General features: G+C 46.3%; 1 protein-coding gene across 1 annotated transcript in view; it reads left to right on the plus strand.

Annotated features, from left to right (window-relative positions):
* Positions 1 to 1315: 1315 nt before the first annotated feature.
* The window catches only part of ptges (prostaglandin E synthase), a 28555-nt gene continuing 12851 nt past the window's right edge, over positions 1316 to 17019 (plus strand). The window contains exons 1-2 of the mRNA XM_070863355.1: positions 1316 to 1446; positions 6019 to 6101. Coding sequence (XP_070719456.1) covers positions 1342 to 1446; positions 6019 to 6101 — 188 coding nt within the window. The 5' untranslated portion in view covers positions 1316 to 1341. The remainder of the gene's footprint in view (positions 1447 to 6018; positions 6102 to 17019) is intronic.

Below are 17019 nucleotides of genomic sequence, written 5' to 3' on the forward strand. Positions count from 1 at the left end.
TCTCATCTGTGTTAGGAACACAATACCTATCACTATCGCTCTCCCACTCTTTTTCCTGCCCTCCTGTGCAGCGGAGCCACCCATGAACTTAGCTGCTGTTGCCTTCCCCTGGTGAGCCATCTCCCCCAACAATATCCAAAGCGGTATATCTGTTTTGGAGGGAGATGACCGCAGGGGACTCCTGCACTGCCTTCCTACTCCTGCTCTGCCAGCTGGTCACCCATCCCCTATCTGCCTTTGTAACCTTTACCTGCGGTGTGATCAACTCACTGAATGTGCTATCCACGACATCCTCATCATCGCACACGCTCCAGAGTGAATCCATCCGCAGCTCCAGTGCCGTCATGCAGTCTAACAGGAGCTGCAGCTGGATACACTTCCTGCACACATTGTCGTCAGGGACACTGGAAGCGTCCCTGATTTCCCACATGGAACAGGAGGAGCATGACACGGGTCTGGGCTCTCCTGCCATGACTTAACCCTTAAAATAACCTAATTTGGCAACAATGCCAAAGGTTTCTTACTGACAAGATAAGGAAAAAAGAAAAGCTACTAACCAATCAACCAGCCAATCACTTACCCTCTTGGCTGTGACGTCACAATTCATTTTCTTTTCCTCCCAGGTCAGGGAGTCAGCACTGGTGGGGAAAACAAGACAAAGCAACACCTCCCGCTCCCACTTGCCCGAACTCTCCCACTTATCAAACTCTTACCTTTGCACTCTGACCTGCTGCTGCTGCCCCGGCGTCCCCAGCATTGAAGCACTGACCACACTTGATCAGCTCCACTGGGCAGGGCCACATTGTCCGCATGTCAGACACGAGAGTCCCAAAGCAAGCGCTCTACTCGGAACTCCTTCCCGGCAAACGAGCCCAAGGTGGGCAGAGGAATCGTTACAAGGACACCCTCAAAGCCTCCCTGATAAAGTGCAACATCCCCACTGACACCTGAGAGTCCCTGGCCAAAGACCGCCCTAAGTGGAGGAAGTGCATCCAGGAGGGCACTGAGCACCTCGAGTCTCATTGCCGAGAGAATGCAGAAATCAAGCGCAGGCAGCGGAAAGAGCGTGCGGCAAACCAGTCCCACCCTCCCCTTCCCTCAACGACTATCTGCCCCACCTGTGACAGGGACTGTGGTTCTTGTATTGGACTGTTCAGCCAACTAAGGACTCATTCTCAGAGTGAAAGCAAGTCTTCCTCGATTCCGAGGGACTGCCTTTGGTGATGATGATTGGGCTGGGTCAGAGAGTGGGCGTGACCCAGTGAGTACAGCCGCTGGCCACTTCTCCCTCTCTCACTTTCTCCCCAGCTCGCACGCCGCTTCTCAGCCCCAAGCAAGGACATGGACAACCCAGTCTTCGCGTGTTTCACTTTTTACAGCACCCTGCTCGTCCTGAAGATGTACGCGCTGGCCATCATCACCGGCCAGCTCCGGCTCCGCAGAAAGGTGATGATTATAGTCATAATAATCGGTTTATTAAAAATAAAAAAATTACAACCCAATACTTTTCCGTCCTGAGCAGGAACGTGTTAAAATGTGTGTGTGTGTGGAGGGGAGAGAACATGTTTGCATTTGAATGGTGAGAATATCTGGTTTGTTGGACATATTCGAGTGAATTAAGGGAAAAAAGTTACAAAAGTTTGAAACTAATGAACTATGTTAAGGTAATTGATTCTAAATGTTTTTTTTGCGGGGAGTTTTAATTTATTGATTGAAAAAAACATTTGCCCTTGATTATTGAGGCATGCACTGACTATTTTTATTTATTTATCTATATATATTTATATATTGTGTAAAACTCCCTCCTCAGTAACAGTGCGATGGGTGCATTTTTCTAAAATTCCCTCATGGGGAGACTATTTTCTTTGGTGGGCCCCGTGTGTACACAGCAAGGTGAGATTTCCTTCCGGCCAGATAGATTCCTGCTGAAATCCCTCTGAAACACCGCGACCTGAGGGGATCCATCGTTCGGATTTTTAAAGGGACACTCCGCTAGTTATTTTGTGGCCGCCCGTGAGATCTTGCCCGAATGAAGCCAAGACTCGGTTACTCCATTGTGCTGAGAGTTTGGCTAAAAAAATATATATATTTTCAGTTATTATTGATATATACACTTTTGCATGAAGGCCTGTCCCCTTAAGATGTCGTAGTACGTCTTTCCTCTCACCATAATTGGGTACTTTCTGCAGACTACATAGCTTTGCCCCTGTAGTGTTCGGGCATTTTTTACTGGGTGCTTGCAGGGAGTGAAAAAGCTACAGTGAAAAATATGGAAATATTAGGGACAAAGGAACAGCTGTAGGCCATTCAGCCCCTCGAGCCTGTTCCGCCGATCAGTGAGTTTCTGTATCAGTGTCAGCTGTGGCTCGGTGGGTAGTGCACTCGCCTCTGAGTTGTGAGTTCGAGTTCCACTCCAGGAACTTGAGCACAAAAATCCAGGCTGACACTCCAGTGCCGTACTGAGGGAGCGCTGCACTGTCGGAGGTGCCGTCTTCTGGCTGCGATATTAAACCGAGGCCCTGTAAAACATCCCATGGCACTATTTCGAAGAAGAACAGGGGAGTTATGCCTGGTGTCCTGGCCAATATTTATCCCTCAATCAAAAAAACAGGTTATCTGATCATTTTCACATTGCTGTTTGCGGGAGCTTGCTGTGCGCAAGTTGGCTGCCGCCTTTCCCACATTACAACAGTGACTACACTCCAAGTACTTCATTGGCTGTAAAGCGCTTTGAGATGTCCGGTGGTCGTGATAGGCGCTATATAAAATCTAAGTCTTTCGCTCCATATCTCTTAATGGCCATCCAAAATCTTATCGATCTCAGATTTAAAATTACGAATTGACCCAGCATCTATTGCTTTCTGTGGGAGAGAGTTCCACATTTCTACCACCCTTTGTGTGAAGAAGTGTTTCCTAACTTCTCTCCTGAACGGCCTGGCTCTGATTTTAAGGCGATGTCCCCTTGTCCTTGACTCTCCCCCCTCCAGCGGAGAAAGTTTCTGTCTGCCCTATCCATTCCATTCAAAATCCCCCAAACTTCAACCAAATCGCCCCCTGAACCTTCTATATTGCAGGGGAGTACAGGCCTCGTTTATTGAAACTGTTACAATACGCCCAACTGAACTGTGTGCACGCACACAAGGAAGGCACCAATAAAACGTGGAAATGGACACGGGTGGGCGTTATGCCCTTTGATAGCCATTCCCCACCCTGCTCTTATCGGCTCCAAACTCGCCAGTTGATTCAGCCCAGATTGGGTCACGTCTGACATACCTCCATCCAGAACCTGGGGCTCGTTTTCTTTAGAATAGAGAGAGATGTCTCCAATGGCAGAGTGAATCAAAACTGATTGTTTCCAGTGATTGGGAGGGGATTGTAGAATGAGGGGACATCAAAAGATTAAATGAGAGAGATTTGCAACAACAACGCTGTTAATGTAGTGAAACACCCCAAGACCCTTCGCTGGCGCGTTATCAAACAAAATTTGACACTGAGCTACAGAAGCTTAGTCAAAGAGGTAGGTTTTAAGGAGTGGCTTAAAGAAGAGGGCAGAGTTTTAAAAGAAAGAAAGGTTTGCATTTATATAGCGCCTTTCAAGACCACCTGATGTCTCAAAATGCTTTTCAGCCAATGAGGTACTTTTGGAGTGTAGCCACAGTTGTAATGTGGGAAACGCGGCAACCAATTTGTGCACAGCAAGCTCCCACAAACAGCAATATGGTAACGACCAGATAATCTGTTTTTAGTGATGTCAGTTCAGGGATAAATATTGGCCAGGACAGCGGGGAGAACTCCCCTGCTCTTCTTCAAAATAGTGCCGTGGGATTTTTTACGTCCACCTGAGAGGGCAGACGGGACCTCGGTTTAACGTCTCGTCTGAAAGAAGGGAGGGAACTCCATAGCTTGGGGCTTAAGACGACTGAAGGCACGGCCACCGATGGTGAGGGTGAAGGAAGTGGGGGATGCCCAAGAGGCCGGAATTGGAGAAGCGCAGGGATCTCGGAGGGTGGTCGAGCTGGAGGAGCTTAGAGAGGTGGGGTGGCGAGGCCACGGAGGGATTTGAGCGGGAGAATTTTTTTTTAAATCGAGACTTGTAGAATTTACCAAAGAGAGTTGGAAGGAGTTTTTACATATGGGCTGTGAGGCAGTGGCTCGCAGTACTGGAGTGAGTGACTGAGGCAGGGGCCATGTCAGCATTTAGGATTAGGTTAGCGAGGTAGCTGAAGGAAAGGGGAATGATAGAGGCGGGCACGTGGCCTTTGGGTTACTGCTCGTGTGGAGGTTAAACATCAACTGGGACTGGTTGGGCCGAGCAGCCTGTTTCCGTGTTGCAATTCTATGTAAATCCACTGCAGTCTGAAGTGACCAGAGGGGCTGATTTGACACTGTTGGTCGGAAGCCTCCCCCTTGTTGTGAGTGTTACATAGTATTCACAGCACAGAAACAGGCCATTCGGCCCAACGGGTCCGTGCCGGTGTTTATGCACCACACAAGCCTCCTCCCGCCCCTCTTCATCTCACCCTATCAGCATAACCATCTCTTCCTTTCACCCTCGTGTTTTTCTGGCTTCCCCTTAAATGCTGGTCACGTCGTGCCTGTGAAGGAAAGACTTGCATTTATATAGCGCCCTTCACGACCTCGGAACATCACAAAGCACTTTACAGCCACGCTACTTTTGGAATGCAATCACTGTTGTAATGTGGGAAACACGGCAGGCAATTTGCACACAGCAAGCTCCCACAAACCGCGGTGTGATAATGACCAGATCATCTGGGTTTTTTTTTAGTGTTGTTGGTTGAGGGATAAATATTGGCCCCAGGACACCTGGGAGAACTCCACCCTGCTCTTCTTCGAAATAGTGCCATGGGATCTTTTACGTCTGAGAAGGCAGACTATTTAACATCTCATCTGAAAGATGTCACCCCGACAGTGCAGCACTCCCTGAGCACTGAAACAGGCAGCCCAGATTTATGTGCTCAAGTCTCTGGAGTGGGGCTTGAACCCTCAACCTTGTGACTCAGACGAGAGTGCTGCCCACTGAGCCATGGCTGACACCTAAATAGGGAGACAATGCAGCAGGGAGGAGAAACTTGATCAAGGGGTCTGGTGATGCCTGGTGGATATGTACACATGTGGGCCTTGGATAAGGATAGTATTGGGCCTATCTGTGATAACAGCCTCTTGCAGTCAAATAGCCAGCCACACACCGGTCAGGCTTACACAAGGTGAATGGATAAGGTATTGGAGTGTTCATGACACTCGTGAAACTCTACCCCATTAAGCAGTCAAAGCCTTTATGAAAGGAGATGGGTGATTTAAATTCTGCAGCCCATATCCTAACTCACACCAAGTCCTGCTCATCCATCACCTCTGTGCTCGCTGACCTACACTGTCTCGCGGTCCGGCAATGCCTCTATTTTTAAATACTCATCCTTGTTTCCACATCCCTCCATGGCCTCACTGCTCCCCATTTCTGCAACCTCCTCCAGCCCTGCAACCTCCTCCAGCCCTGCAAACTCCTCCAGCCCTGCAAATCCCGACATCTCTGTGCTCCTCCAACTCTGGCCTCCTTGAGCATCCACAATTTCCATCGCCCCACCATTAGTGGCCGTGCCTTCAGCTGCCTGGGCCCTAAGCTCTGGAATAAACCTCTCCGCCTCTCTCTCTCTCTCTCTCTTAAATCACTCCTTAAAACCTACCTCTTTGACCAAGCTTTTGCTCACCTGTCTTAATATCTCCTTCCGAGACTCGGTGTCAAAATTTTGTTTGATAGTCGCTCGAGTGAAGTGACTTGGGACATTTTACTACGTTAAAAGGTGCTACATTAATGCAAGTTGTTGTTGTTGGGGAGGCAGAAAGTTAGCAGAGAAAGAAAGAAGAAAGCCGTTTTTTTTAATGACTTTTTCATAGAAATTGTGCTTTTGCAATTTGTTGAAATGCTGAATTCTCGATTTATTTATTGTCCCAAGTTTTCAACATGGCTTCTTCCTTCTGCTTTCACCTCCTCCCCTCCCACAGGCCTTTGCCAACCCAGAGGACGCGATGAGACACGGCGGGATGGATCATTACCGAACCAATCCCGACGTGGAACGGGTTCAAAGGTAACGTTACCATTTTCTAAAGACGGATCATAGAATCATAGAATGATTCAGCACGTGGGGGGGATTGTCCTATGAGGAGAGATTGACTACACTAGGCCTATATTCTCTAGAGTTTAGAATAATGAGAGGTGATCTCATTGAAGCATACAAAATTCTTACAGGGCTTGACAGGGTAGCTGCAGGGAGGATGTTTCCCCTGGCTGTGGAGTCCAGAACCAGGGGTCACAGTCTCAGAGTAAAGGGGTCGGCCATTTAGGACTGAGATGAGGAGAAACTTTTTCACTCAGAGGGTGGTGAATCTTTGGAATTCTCTACCCCAGGGGGGCTGTGGAGGCTCAGTCTTTGAGTATATTCAAGGCAGAGATCGATAGATTTTTGGATATTAAGGTCACATTGTCCGCATCCCCGATACTAGACACCCAAAATAAGCGCACTACTCAGAGCTCTGACATGGCAAGCGAGCCCCAGGTGGGCAGAGGAAACGTTTCAAGGACACCCTCAAAACCTCCTTGAGGAAGTGCAACGTTCCCACTGACACCTGGGAATCTCTGGCCCAAGACCTCCCTAAGTGGAGGGGAAGCATCCGGGAAGGCTCTGAGCACCTTGAGTCTCTTCGCCAGGAGCACGCGGAAGCCAAGCACGAACAGCGGAAGGAGCACACGACAGCCCAAGCACCCCACCCACCGTCTGCCCCACCTGTGACAGAGACTGTAGGTCCCGCATTGGTTCCTTTAGAGACAAGGACCATGTACAGTAGACACCTCAAGTTGCTGGAGAAATATCACCAACGATGTCTCCACAAGATCCTACAAATCCCCTGGGAGGACAGGCGCACCAACATCAGCGTCCTCGTCCAGGCTAACATCCCCAGCATTGAAGCACTGACCACACTCGATCAACTCCGCTGGGCAGGCCACGTAGTCCGCATGCCAGACACGAGACTCCCAAAGCAAGTGCTCTACTCGGAGCTCCTTCACGGCAAACGAGCCAAAGGTGGGCAGCAGAAACGCTACAAGGACACCCTCAAAGCCTTCCCGATAAAGTGCAACATCTCCACTGACACCTGGGAGTCCCTGGCCCAAGACCGCCCTAAGTGGAGGAAGTACATCCGAGAGGGCGCTGAGCACCTCGAGTCTCAACGCCGAGAGCAGGCAGAAAACAAGCGCAGACAGCGGAAAGAGCGCGCGGCAAACCAGTCCCACCCACCCCTTCCCTCAACGACTGTCTGTCCCACTTGTGACAGGGTCTGTGGCTCTCGTATTGGACTGTTCAGCCACCAAAGAACTCCCTTCAGGAGTGGAAGCAAGTCTTCCTCGATTCCGAGGGACTGCCTAAGAAGAAGATGATTAAAGGAATCAAGGGATTTGGGGACATTGCAGGAAAGTAGAGTTGAGGTAGAAGATCAGCCATGATCTCATTGAATGGAGGAGCAGGCTCGAGGAACCGAATGGCCTACTTGTGCTCCTAATTCTTATGTTCTTAGAAAGGGGCCACTTGGCCCACCGTGCCTGTGCTGGCTCTTTTGTAGAGCTGTCCAAATAGTCCCACTCCCCTGCTCTTTCCCCGTAGCCCTATTAATCTTTTCCCTTCAAGAATTTATCCAGTTCCCTTTTGAAAGTTGGTATTGAATCTGCTTCCACGCCCTTCGTGGCAGCGCGTTCCAGATCACAACAAATCACTGCGCAAGAAAAATTGTTTCCTTGTGTTACTTCTGCTTTTTTGACCAATCACCTTCCAAAAGGGAAAATTTTCTGCTCGTGCAGCATGCACAGATTGGGAGCAGATATCTGGTAACCACACACCTCTGGCCCATGATCTCCTGTGCATGTGCGTGAAACACAAAAAGTTAGTCAGCAGGTACAGCAAGTAATCAGGAAGGCAAATGGAATGTTGGCCTTTATTGCAAGGGGGATAGAGTATAAAAGCAGAGAAGTCCTGCTACAACTGTACAGGGTATTGGTGAGGCCACACCTGGAGTACTGCGTACAGTTTTGGTCTCCATATTTAAGGAAGGATATACTTGCATTGGAGGCTGTTCAGAGAAGATTCACTAAGATGATTCCGGAGATGAGGGGGTTGACTTATGAAGATAGGTTGAGTAGGTTGGGCTTATACTCATTGGAGTTCAGAAGAATGAGAGGTGATCTTATCGAAACATATAAGATAATGAGGAGGTTTGACAAGGTGGATGCAGAGAGGATGTTTCCGCTCATAGGGGAAACCAAAAGCTAGGGGACATAGTCTCAGAATAAGGGGCCGCCCATTTAAAACTGAGATGAGGAGGAATTTCTTCTGAGGTTTGTAAATCTGTGGAATTCTCTGCCCCAGAGAGCTGTGGAGGCTGGGTCATTGAATATATTTAAGGCAGAGATAGACAGATTTTTGAGCGATAAGGGAGTAAAAGATTATGGGGAGCGGGCAGGGAAGTGGAGCTGAGTCCATGATCAGATCAGCCATGATCTTATTGAATGGCGGAGCAGGCTCCAGGGGCCAAATGGCCGACTCCTGCTCCTATTTCTTATGTTCTTGTGTAATAAATAGATGGAAAATCACGGGCAGGGATGGGGTGGCAGCAAGTTCTCCAGCAAAGAATCTCCTCTCAAATGTCGTCACAGTCGATGTGAAAATCTGAGTGATGGGATGTTGCAGTTAATATATGTTATAGATTGTAAGCCATACACAGGAACGGTAGCATAGTGGTTAAGTTACTGAACTAATAATCCAGAGGCCTGGACTAATGATCTGCGGATATGAGTTCAAATCTCACGGCTGCTGTGGAGTTTAAATTCAGTTAAATAAATAAACTCGGAATTAAAAAGCATGGTGACCCATGAAACCCATCTGGTTCACCAATGTCGTTTAGGGAAGGAAATCTGCTGTCCTTACCTGGTTTGGCCAATATGTGACTCCAAATCCATAGTATTGTGGTTGACTGCCACTCAAATGTAACCAACCGCTACAAAAAGCAACATTCCCTTCACCTCACAGACAGCAGCAGGTCACCACCGCCTTGTAAACAGAGTGCCCCGTGAACAAATAAAAAAACTCGCCTTGTCTACCTTTTCCAATTTAAAAAAAAATCATGCGTCTACGATATATTTGCTTCATGGGTTCTGCAAATCCCTTGGGAGGACAGACAGACGCACCAACGTTCGTGTCCTCGACCAGGCCAACATCCCCAGCATTGAAGCACTGACCACGCATGCCAGACATGAGACTCCCAAAGCAAGCGCTCTACTTGGAACTCCTTCACGGCAAACGAGCCAAAGGTGGGCAGCGGAAATGTTACAAGGACACCCTCAAAGCCTCACTGATAAAGTGCAACTGACACCTGGGCGTCCCTGGCCAAAGACCGCCCTAAGTGGAGGAAGTATATCCGGGAGGGGGCTGAGCTCGTCTTAGTCTCGTCACCAAGAGCATGCAGAAATCTCGCGCAGGCAGCGGAAAGAGCGTGCGGCAAAAGAGTCCCACCCTCCCTTTCCCTCGACGATTAATTGTCCCACCTGTGACCGAGACTGTGGACTGTTCAGCCACCTAAGGAATCATTTTTCGAGTGGAAGCAAGTCTTCCTCGATTCCGAGGGATTGCCTATGATGATGATCATGGGTTTTTTGCTTAAGAACTAGTTGTTTTATTAGCAAAGGTTTAACAATCTCACTGCACGTTACCAGGCTCACAACAACCTGCCTCATCGTGGATCCCCGTGAACCCAACTGGCTGGGGTTTTATTGAGACTTGTGAACATCACATGACTGGCTAAGCCGCTCCCAACTCAACAGCTCAACCAACCTGTGAGCATCCTCACAGGTGCATACATTACAGCATCCACATATAGGGCCCAAGTTTGCCCCCATGCTTAGAACAGCGCACCTCCGTGAGCTGCGCCGACTTTTTAGAACAAATACCGCGCCTAGAAGTTACCGTGGTATTCTCCCTACAGCTGGAACGATGAAGGCCCTCGGCATAGCGCAGCACAAGGGGCGGGGAGTGGAGCCAGGTCCCGGCGCTGAAAACATTGCCGGGACCTCTGCACATGCGCATTAGAGTGTGCGCGCATGTGCAGTAGCTCCTTGCCCCCGAATCTGTGCAAGCTGTGTGAGAGGGGCCCGAAGCACGCTGCCCCTAGCCCTGGCCGAATGGGCTCCCCGCCGCGACCAGTGGGAACAGTGCCTGCCGTGTTCAACCGGGAGTTCTATAAAGAACATAAAGTCTGGAATGAGAGAGGGCCATTTGAATCACCAAGCCTGCACCATCCCGAATCCATGCCTTTTTATTATATCGTGAAACATGGAGGGAAGTCAGTGAGCATTTATTTACACAAAGAGTAATGACATTGTGGAAGAAGTTGCTCGAGAGAAAGAGCAATGAGTTTAAGGTAAGTTTCTGGAGAGAAAATGATTGAAGGGTATGGGGAAAAGCTGTGTTTCTGGGGTTGAGATTATTTAAAAAGGGATGGGCTTGTTCCTAAACATGTCTGTTCTCCCTCACCCCATGGAGTTGTGTGATTTTGCATTAATTTCTGAAGAAGCAATTACAATGAGCTTTCTCACAGTGGTTCAGCCATTTGGGGGGTTACAATGACAAAGCTAAAAATGTATTGTTGTGCAGACAGCTTCAAATAATTTGATAAACTATACAAAAATCACTTGAGGGTGTAAAGATCCTGTGTTACTCGATGTTTCAAAGTTCTTCTATCTACCTGTTGCAAGTAGATTTGTGCTTTTACAGAATCCTAAGTAAACTAACACTCAATATGGTAAAGGAGGGGCAGTTCTGAAGCACGTCTGATTTAGCAATGCATGAAGCAGTAAGCTTGTAATCCAAGATGTACGTTCAGCGGAACTGGCTGAGATAGTCGGTTGTGATTCGGCATGTCAACAGTTAATTAGCAAATTTACCAAGTCAAAAAATAGTTATGGTGTGGGATGGTGTAATCATTTTCAAAACATTATAGTGGTCGATTTATTGATTTATTGATTTATTTATCATTTATTGATGATGACTCTTTATTTGTAAAATTGAAGTGTTTAATGCTTGTAAACTTCCCTCGCCTCCTCCCCCCCCCCCTCCATTTCTCATTCCCTGCGCCTAATTTCTAAAGTGTAGGCGAGGTTTTTCTGAGCGTACAAAAATCTACACTTACTCCATTCTAAGGTAGTTTGGAGTAAGTTTTCGCTGCCTAAACTTGCAAAACAGGCGTAAGTGGCTGGACACGCCCCCTTTTGTAAAAAAAACTGTTCTAAAATGAAACTATTCTAACTCACTCGAACTGGAGCAAACTAAATGCCGAGAATTGCAATTTCTAAGATGCTCCATTCTAAACTAATTGCTCCAAACAAATAGGAGCAACTCTGGCCGAAACTTGAGCCCTTACAATGGGAACGTCCGATGGAAAAATCGTCACGCCCCAGGGGAGGCGCTGCAATGCCGCCCACTGGCAGAGGGTGTAATTACAGTGTGACAAGTTTACATAGGCTGTGCCTATATTAAAAATGGCCATGGGAATTTATAATGGCAATATACAAACATGAATAGAATGTATGACTTTAAAACGAGACCTGAAGTATATCTCCACGCCTTGGGTATTTATTATTTCCTATCCTCACTTCACTTCTGTATTGTGATTTCCCCAGTTACAAGGCCAAGACACGTCGACTATATACCTTAAAGGCTTTGCGCTTTTAGAGATATTCCATTAATCTAAGTTACATGATTTTGAATCTTTTCCAATCCTAGTTCCCACTGGATATGAGTTTATAGAATCGAACCAGACCAAATTTGGCATTACTAAGCGATATTACGTGGCGAAGTTGGATGATGCTTAGATGATCTCACCGGTGTAGTAAGCATGGAATGGAGGATGAGTCCTGCCCTCTGAGGTTGAATCATAAGAATGCCAGCACAGGAGAAGGTCAAACTAGGGTTGTATTCCCTAGAATTTAGAAGGTTGAGGGGTAATCTGATCGTAGTTTACAAGATATTAAGGGGAACTGATAGGACAGATGGGGAGAAACTATTTCTGCTGGTTGGAGAATCTAGGACTAGAGACATGGCCTAAAAATTAGAGTCAGGCCTTTCAGGAATGAAGTTAGGAAACACTCTACGCACAAAGGGTGGCAGAACTTCGGATTTCTCTTCCACAAAAGGCAGTTGATTTTGGCCAATTGTTAATTTTAAATCGGAGATAGCTAATTTTTTGTTGACCAAAGGTATTAAAGGATGTGGACCAAAGACAGGTGTATGGAGTTTGGTCACAGATAAACCATTGAATGGCAGAACAGGCATGAGGGGCTAAAGGGCCTACTCCTGTTCCTATGTTCCATTCAGCCCATTATACTAGCGAGTTGGATCTGTCTGCTCGAATCCCACTTCCCTGCCCCTTTTCCCACATATCCTTTTATATTCTCCCTTTCAAATACTTATTCAATTACCTTTTCAAACCATGTCCGAGTGTCTGCCTCAATATTCACTTGTGGTAACGCGTTCCATGGTCCGTGTGAAACCATTCCTTCTGGCTTTCCTTCCCTCCCCGCCCCCCCCAACACCCCGTATTATTCCAGTTACAATTCTGAGTCAGAAACATGAGTAAGATTTATTTTCAGAGGATATTCGGATCGGCGCTTGCCAGGCCACACAACCACTTCAAAGGGTGTATTTTTCAAAAATACAAACTCCGCAACGAGGTTCAAAGAGAAACATTATTGCAAAAGCAAAATACTGCGGATGTTGGAATCCGAAATAAAAACAGGAAATGCTGGAAAAACTCTGCGGGTCGGGCATCGTCTGTGGAGAGAGAAACAGAGTTAACGTTTCAGGTCGCTGACCCTTTGTCAAAACTGGAAAAAGTTCGAGATGTAACAGGTTTTTAAGTGAGTGCAGGGGCAGAGAAAGGGAGGGAGGAAACATTATTACTTCCATTAATCTAACAATTCAAATAAATCAAATGGGAAAAAAACCTCTAAAGCACGTAGCCCAAGTGCTGGTTATGTATCTATCACTGGCCTATCAATAACTTTGCAGCAATTTCCCACTGATCATTGGAAGTGTATGACCAACTAATTGGTTTTCACCAGTTGAATTGCGGAGCTGACTATCTCTGGAAGAAGATCGGTTGCATCTCTGTTCTGTCATGTGATTTAAGGCCTGTTCTTTTTGATAGAAGGGGTGATCTATAGAAATTTTGGGGGGAGGATGGGTGGTTGGTGTTTGAATGACACGAATACCTCTCCTGTCTACTGTTATTAATCTGTACTCCCTTTATTACCAATTTTACAACCAATGGACACCAACTTTCACTAATGCAAAATTTGAAACATTAGCTCTGTTTCTCACTCCACAGGGGCTGCCTGACCTGCTGAGTATTTCCAGCGTTTTCTGTTTTTATTACTATCTTTCACTATTTACTCTAAACAATACCTTTCCTAGTTCTCTGGTAGATACCCCTTAATCTTCTCTGCTCCAGTGGGGAAAATAATCCCCAGTTTCTTAAACTTTTCTTCATAAGTATGACCTATCATTCCTGGTAACATTTTATCGAACCTTTGCTGTACGGTTTCCATGGTTCTAATATCCTTATTGAAAAGGATTCCCAGGACTCCAAGTTGGCCTGAGCAAAGTCTTATATAAACCAACAATACTTCCTTGCTTTTATATTCTGTGTCCTAAATACGAAATCCGGAAACCCGTTTACTTTTGTTATTGGCATTTTTGCCTGCACTCCCATATTTTAAGATCTCTCTATCTGCACTTTTAGACCTCTCTCTTGCTCCACTCGATGGAGAGTTGAGCCTTTTTAAAGTATGCTTACTTTCACTGTTGTTTTCTCCCGTAATGTGCTACTTCACATTTCTCTGCACTGAACTGCATCTGCCTTCCAGTTGCCCACTTTACTCTAACCTGTCCATGTCTCTAGAAGCGCATTGGGGCAGTGCGAAGTAAGAAGGGTCTGATCTGTAAAAAAAAAAAAAAAGGGCACGTTCGCATAGCTTACCGACCTTTTCCTAAAACTACTTCTATTAACATTTAATCCATAAGACAGTGGATCTGAGAATACAAGCTACTGTAATTGGTAGATGCAAGTAATTGGTAGAAGGTTTAGAGGGGATTGGAGTGGAAATTTCATCACGCAGACGGTGGTGGCTGTCTGGAACTCACTGCCTGAAAGGATGGTAGAGGCAGAAACCCTCAGCACATTTAAACAGTACCTGGATGTGCCACAACCTGCAGGGTGATCTTATAGAAACATTTAAAATAATGAAAGGGATAGACAAGATCGAGGCAGAGAGGTTGTTTCCACTGAACTAGGGGGCTCAGCCTCAAAATACGGGGGAGCCAATTTAAAACCGAGTTGAGAAGGAATTTCTTCTCCCAGAGGGTTGTGAATCTGTGGAATTCTCTGCCCAAGGAAGCAGTTGAGGCTAGCTCATTGAATGTATTCAAATCACAGCTAGATAGATTTTTAACCAATAAGGGAATTAAGGGTTACGGGGAGCGGGCGGGTAAGTGGAGCTGAGTCCACGGCCAGGTCAGCCATGATCTTGTTGAATGGCGGAGCAGGCTCGAGGGGCTAGATCGCCTACTCCTGTTCCTAATTCTTATGTTCTTCTGTTCTGTGGAAAGTGGGATTAGGCTGGATAGCTCTTTGTCGGCCGGCACAGACACGATGGGCTGAAATGGCCTCCTTCCATGCTGTAAATTTCTATGATTCTATGAAGATACCATTGAGTCAAAGGAGGTCAATTGTTTAACTCCCTCATGCAGTCATTATCCATGACATACAAAATAAATAAAGCATTACTGAGAAGGCAACAATACTATTGCAATAAAAGCTTTCACAATTCAAAGAATTTACAGCATTGAAATAGGCCATACGGCCCAACTGGTGTTTGTGCTCCATACGAGCCTCTTCTCACCCCTCTTCATCTAACCCTATCTACATATTCTTCTATTCAATTCTCCCTCCTGTATTTATCAAGCATCCCTTTAAAGGCATCTATGTTGTTCGCCTCAGTTACTCCATGTGGTAGTGAGTTCCACATCTGGAGCACTGGGTAAAGAAGTTTCTCCTGAGTTCCTTATGGGATTTATTAGTGACTATCTTATATTTATGGCCCCTAGTTTTGGACACCCCCACAAGTGGAAACATCTCTACGTCTAGCCTATTGAACCCATTCAGAATGCTAAAGACCTCTATTAGGTCACTCCTCAGCCTTCTCTTTTCTAGAGAAAAGAACCCCAGCCTATTCAATCCCAATAGTTGTAATGTATGGACCTGTGAGTATGCTCACAGGTTTGTAGAGCTGTTGCATTGGGAGTGGCTTAGCCAGTCACGTGGTGTTCACAAGGCTCAATAAAACCCCAGCCAGTTGGGTCTAGGTCAATCTCGATGAGGCAGGTGGTTGTGAGCCGAGTGGATGAACTGGGTAATGTGTCGTGTGATTGTTGCACCTTTTGCTAATAAACCAACTAGTTCTTCATTAGCAATGTGTTGCTATGAATTCTTAAGCAAAGAGCCCATCAAGCAAATTATTACAATAGTTATAAACTCTCACTTGTCATCCTTGTAAATCTTTGTTGCACCTTCTCCAGTGTCTCTATATCCATTTTGTAATATGGAGACCAAAACTGCACACAGTCCTCGAAGTGTGGTCTAACCAAGGTCCTCGTACAAGCTAAACATAACCACCTTGTTTTTTCAATTCTATTCCTCTAGAGATGAAGCCCCTTTAAGAATTAGACTTTGCTACATGCCAAATTGTTGTGCTAAATTCCCCGTAGCCAAGTCTGTTGCTGGCCTTATCCTGCACAGCTCCAAAGATGGTAAAATAAACCTGCTGCCCAAGCTCATATTTCATTGTCGGCATTAGTAAGCTGCCCAAATCCATTCCGTATGTTTCCAGTACAGAAAGACAGGAGATGAGCAGGATTAGACCATTTGCAATCTTTTTTTTTCAGACCAACTCTGGGAAACAACTTATTTGTTCACTGCTACCTAAACCTAGGTACGATCGAAGTTTTACAATGCAGCAGTGATTAACAACAATGCCAACAACCTGTATTTATATAGCGCCTTTAACGTAGTGAAACGTCCCAAGGAGTATTATGAGACACAAAATTTGACACATGTAATGTATGCACCTGTGAGTATGCTCACAGGTTTAGGAGTGGCTTAGCCAGTCACATGATGTTTATAAGACTCAATAAAACCCCAGTCAGTTGGGTTCAGGGGATCCACGATGAGGCTGGTGGATGAACTGGTAATGTCTAGTGTGATTGTTAAACCTTTGCTAATAAACCAACTAGTTCTTAATAGTAATAGAAACTTAGAAACATAGAAAATAGGTGCAGGAGTAGGCTATTCGGCCCTTCGAGCCTGCACCACCATGCGATAAGATCATGGCTGATCATTCCCTCAGTACCCCTTTCCTGCTTTCTCTCCATACCCCTTGATCCCTTTAGCCATAAGGGCCATATCTAACTCCCTCTTGAATATATTCAATGAACTGGCATCAACAACTCTCTGCGGTAAGGAATTCCACAGGTTAACAACTCTGAGTGAAGAAGTTCCTCCTCATCTCAGTCCTAAATGGCCTACACCTTATCCTAAGACTGTGTCCCCTGGTTCTGGACTTCCCCAACATCGGGAATAATCTACCCACATCTAACCTGTCCCGTCCCGTCAGAATCTTGTATGTTTCTATGAGATCCCCTTGCATTCTTCTAAACTTCAATGTATAAAGGCCCAGTCGATCCAGATTCTCCTCATATGTCAGTCCGACCATCCCAGGAATCAATCTGGTGAACCTTCGCTGCACTCCCTCAATAATAAGAATGTCCTTCCTCAGATTAGGAGACCACAATTGAACACACTATTCCAGGTGAGGCCTCACCAAGGCCCTGTACAACTGCAGTAAGACCT

Source organism: Pristiophorus japonicus, chromosome 20 (genome assembly GCF_044704955.1).
Source record: "Pristiophorus japonicus isolate sPriJap1 chromosome 20, sPriJap1.hap1, whole genome shotgun sequence".
In the NCBI taxonomy this organism is placed as follows: domain Eukaryota; kingdom Metazoa; phylum Chordata; class Chondrichthyes; family Pristiophoridae; genus Pristiophorus; species Pristiophorus japonicus.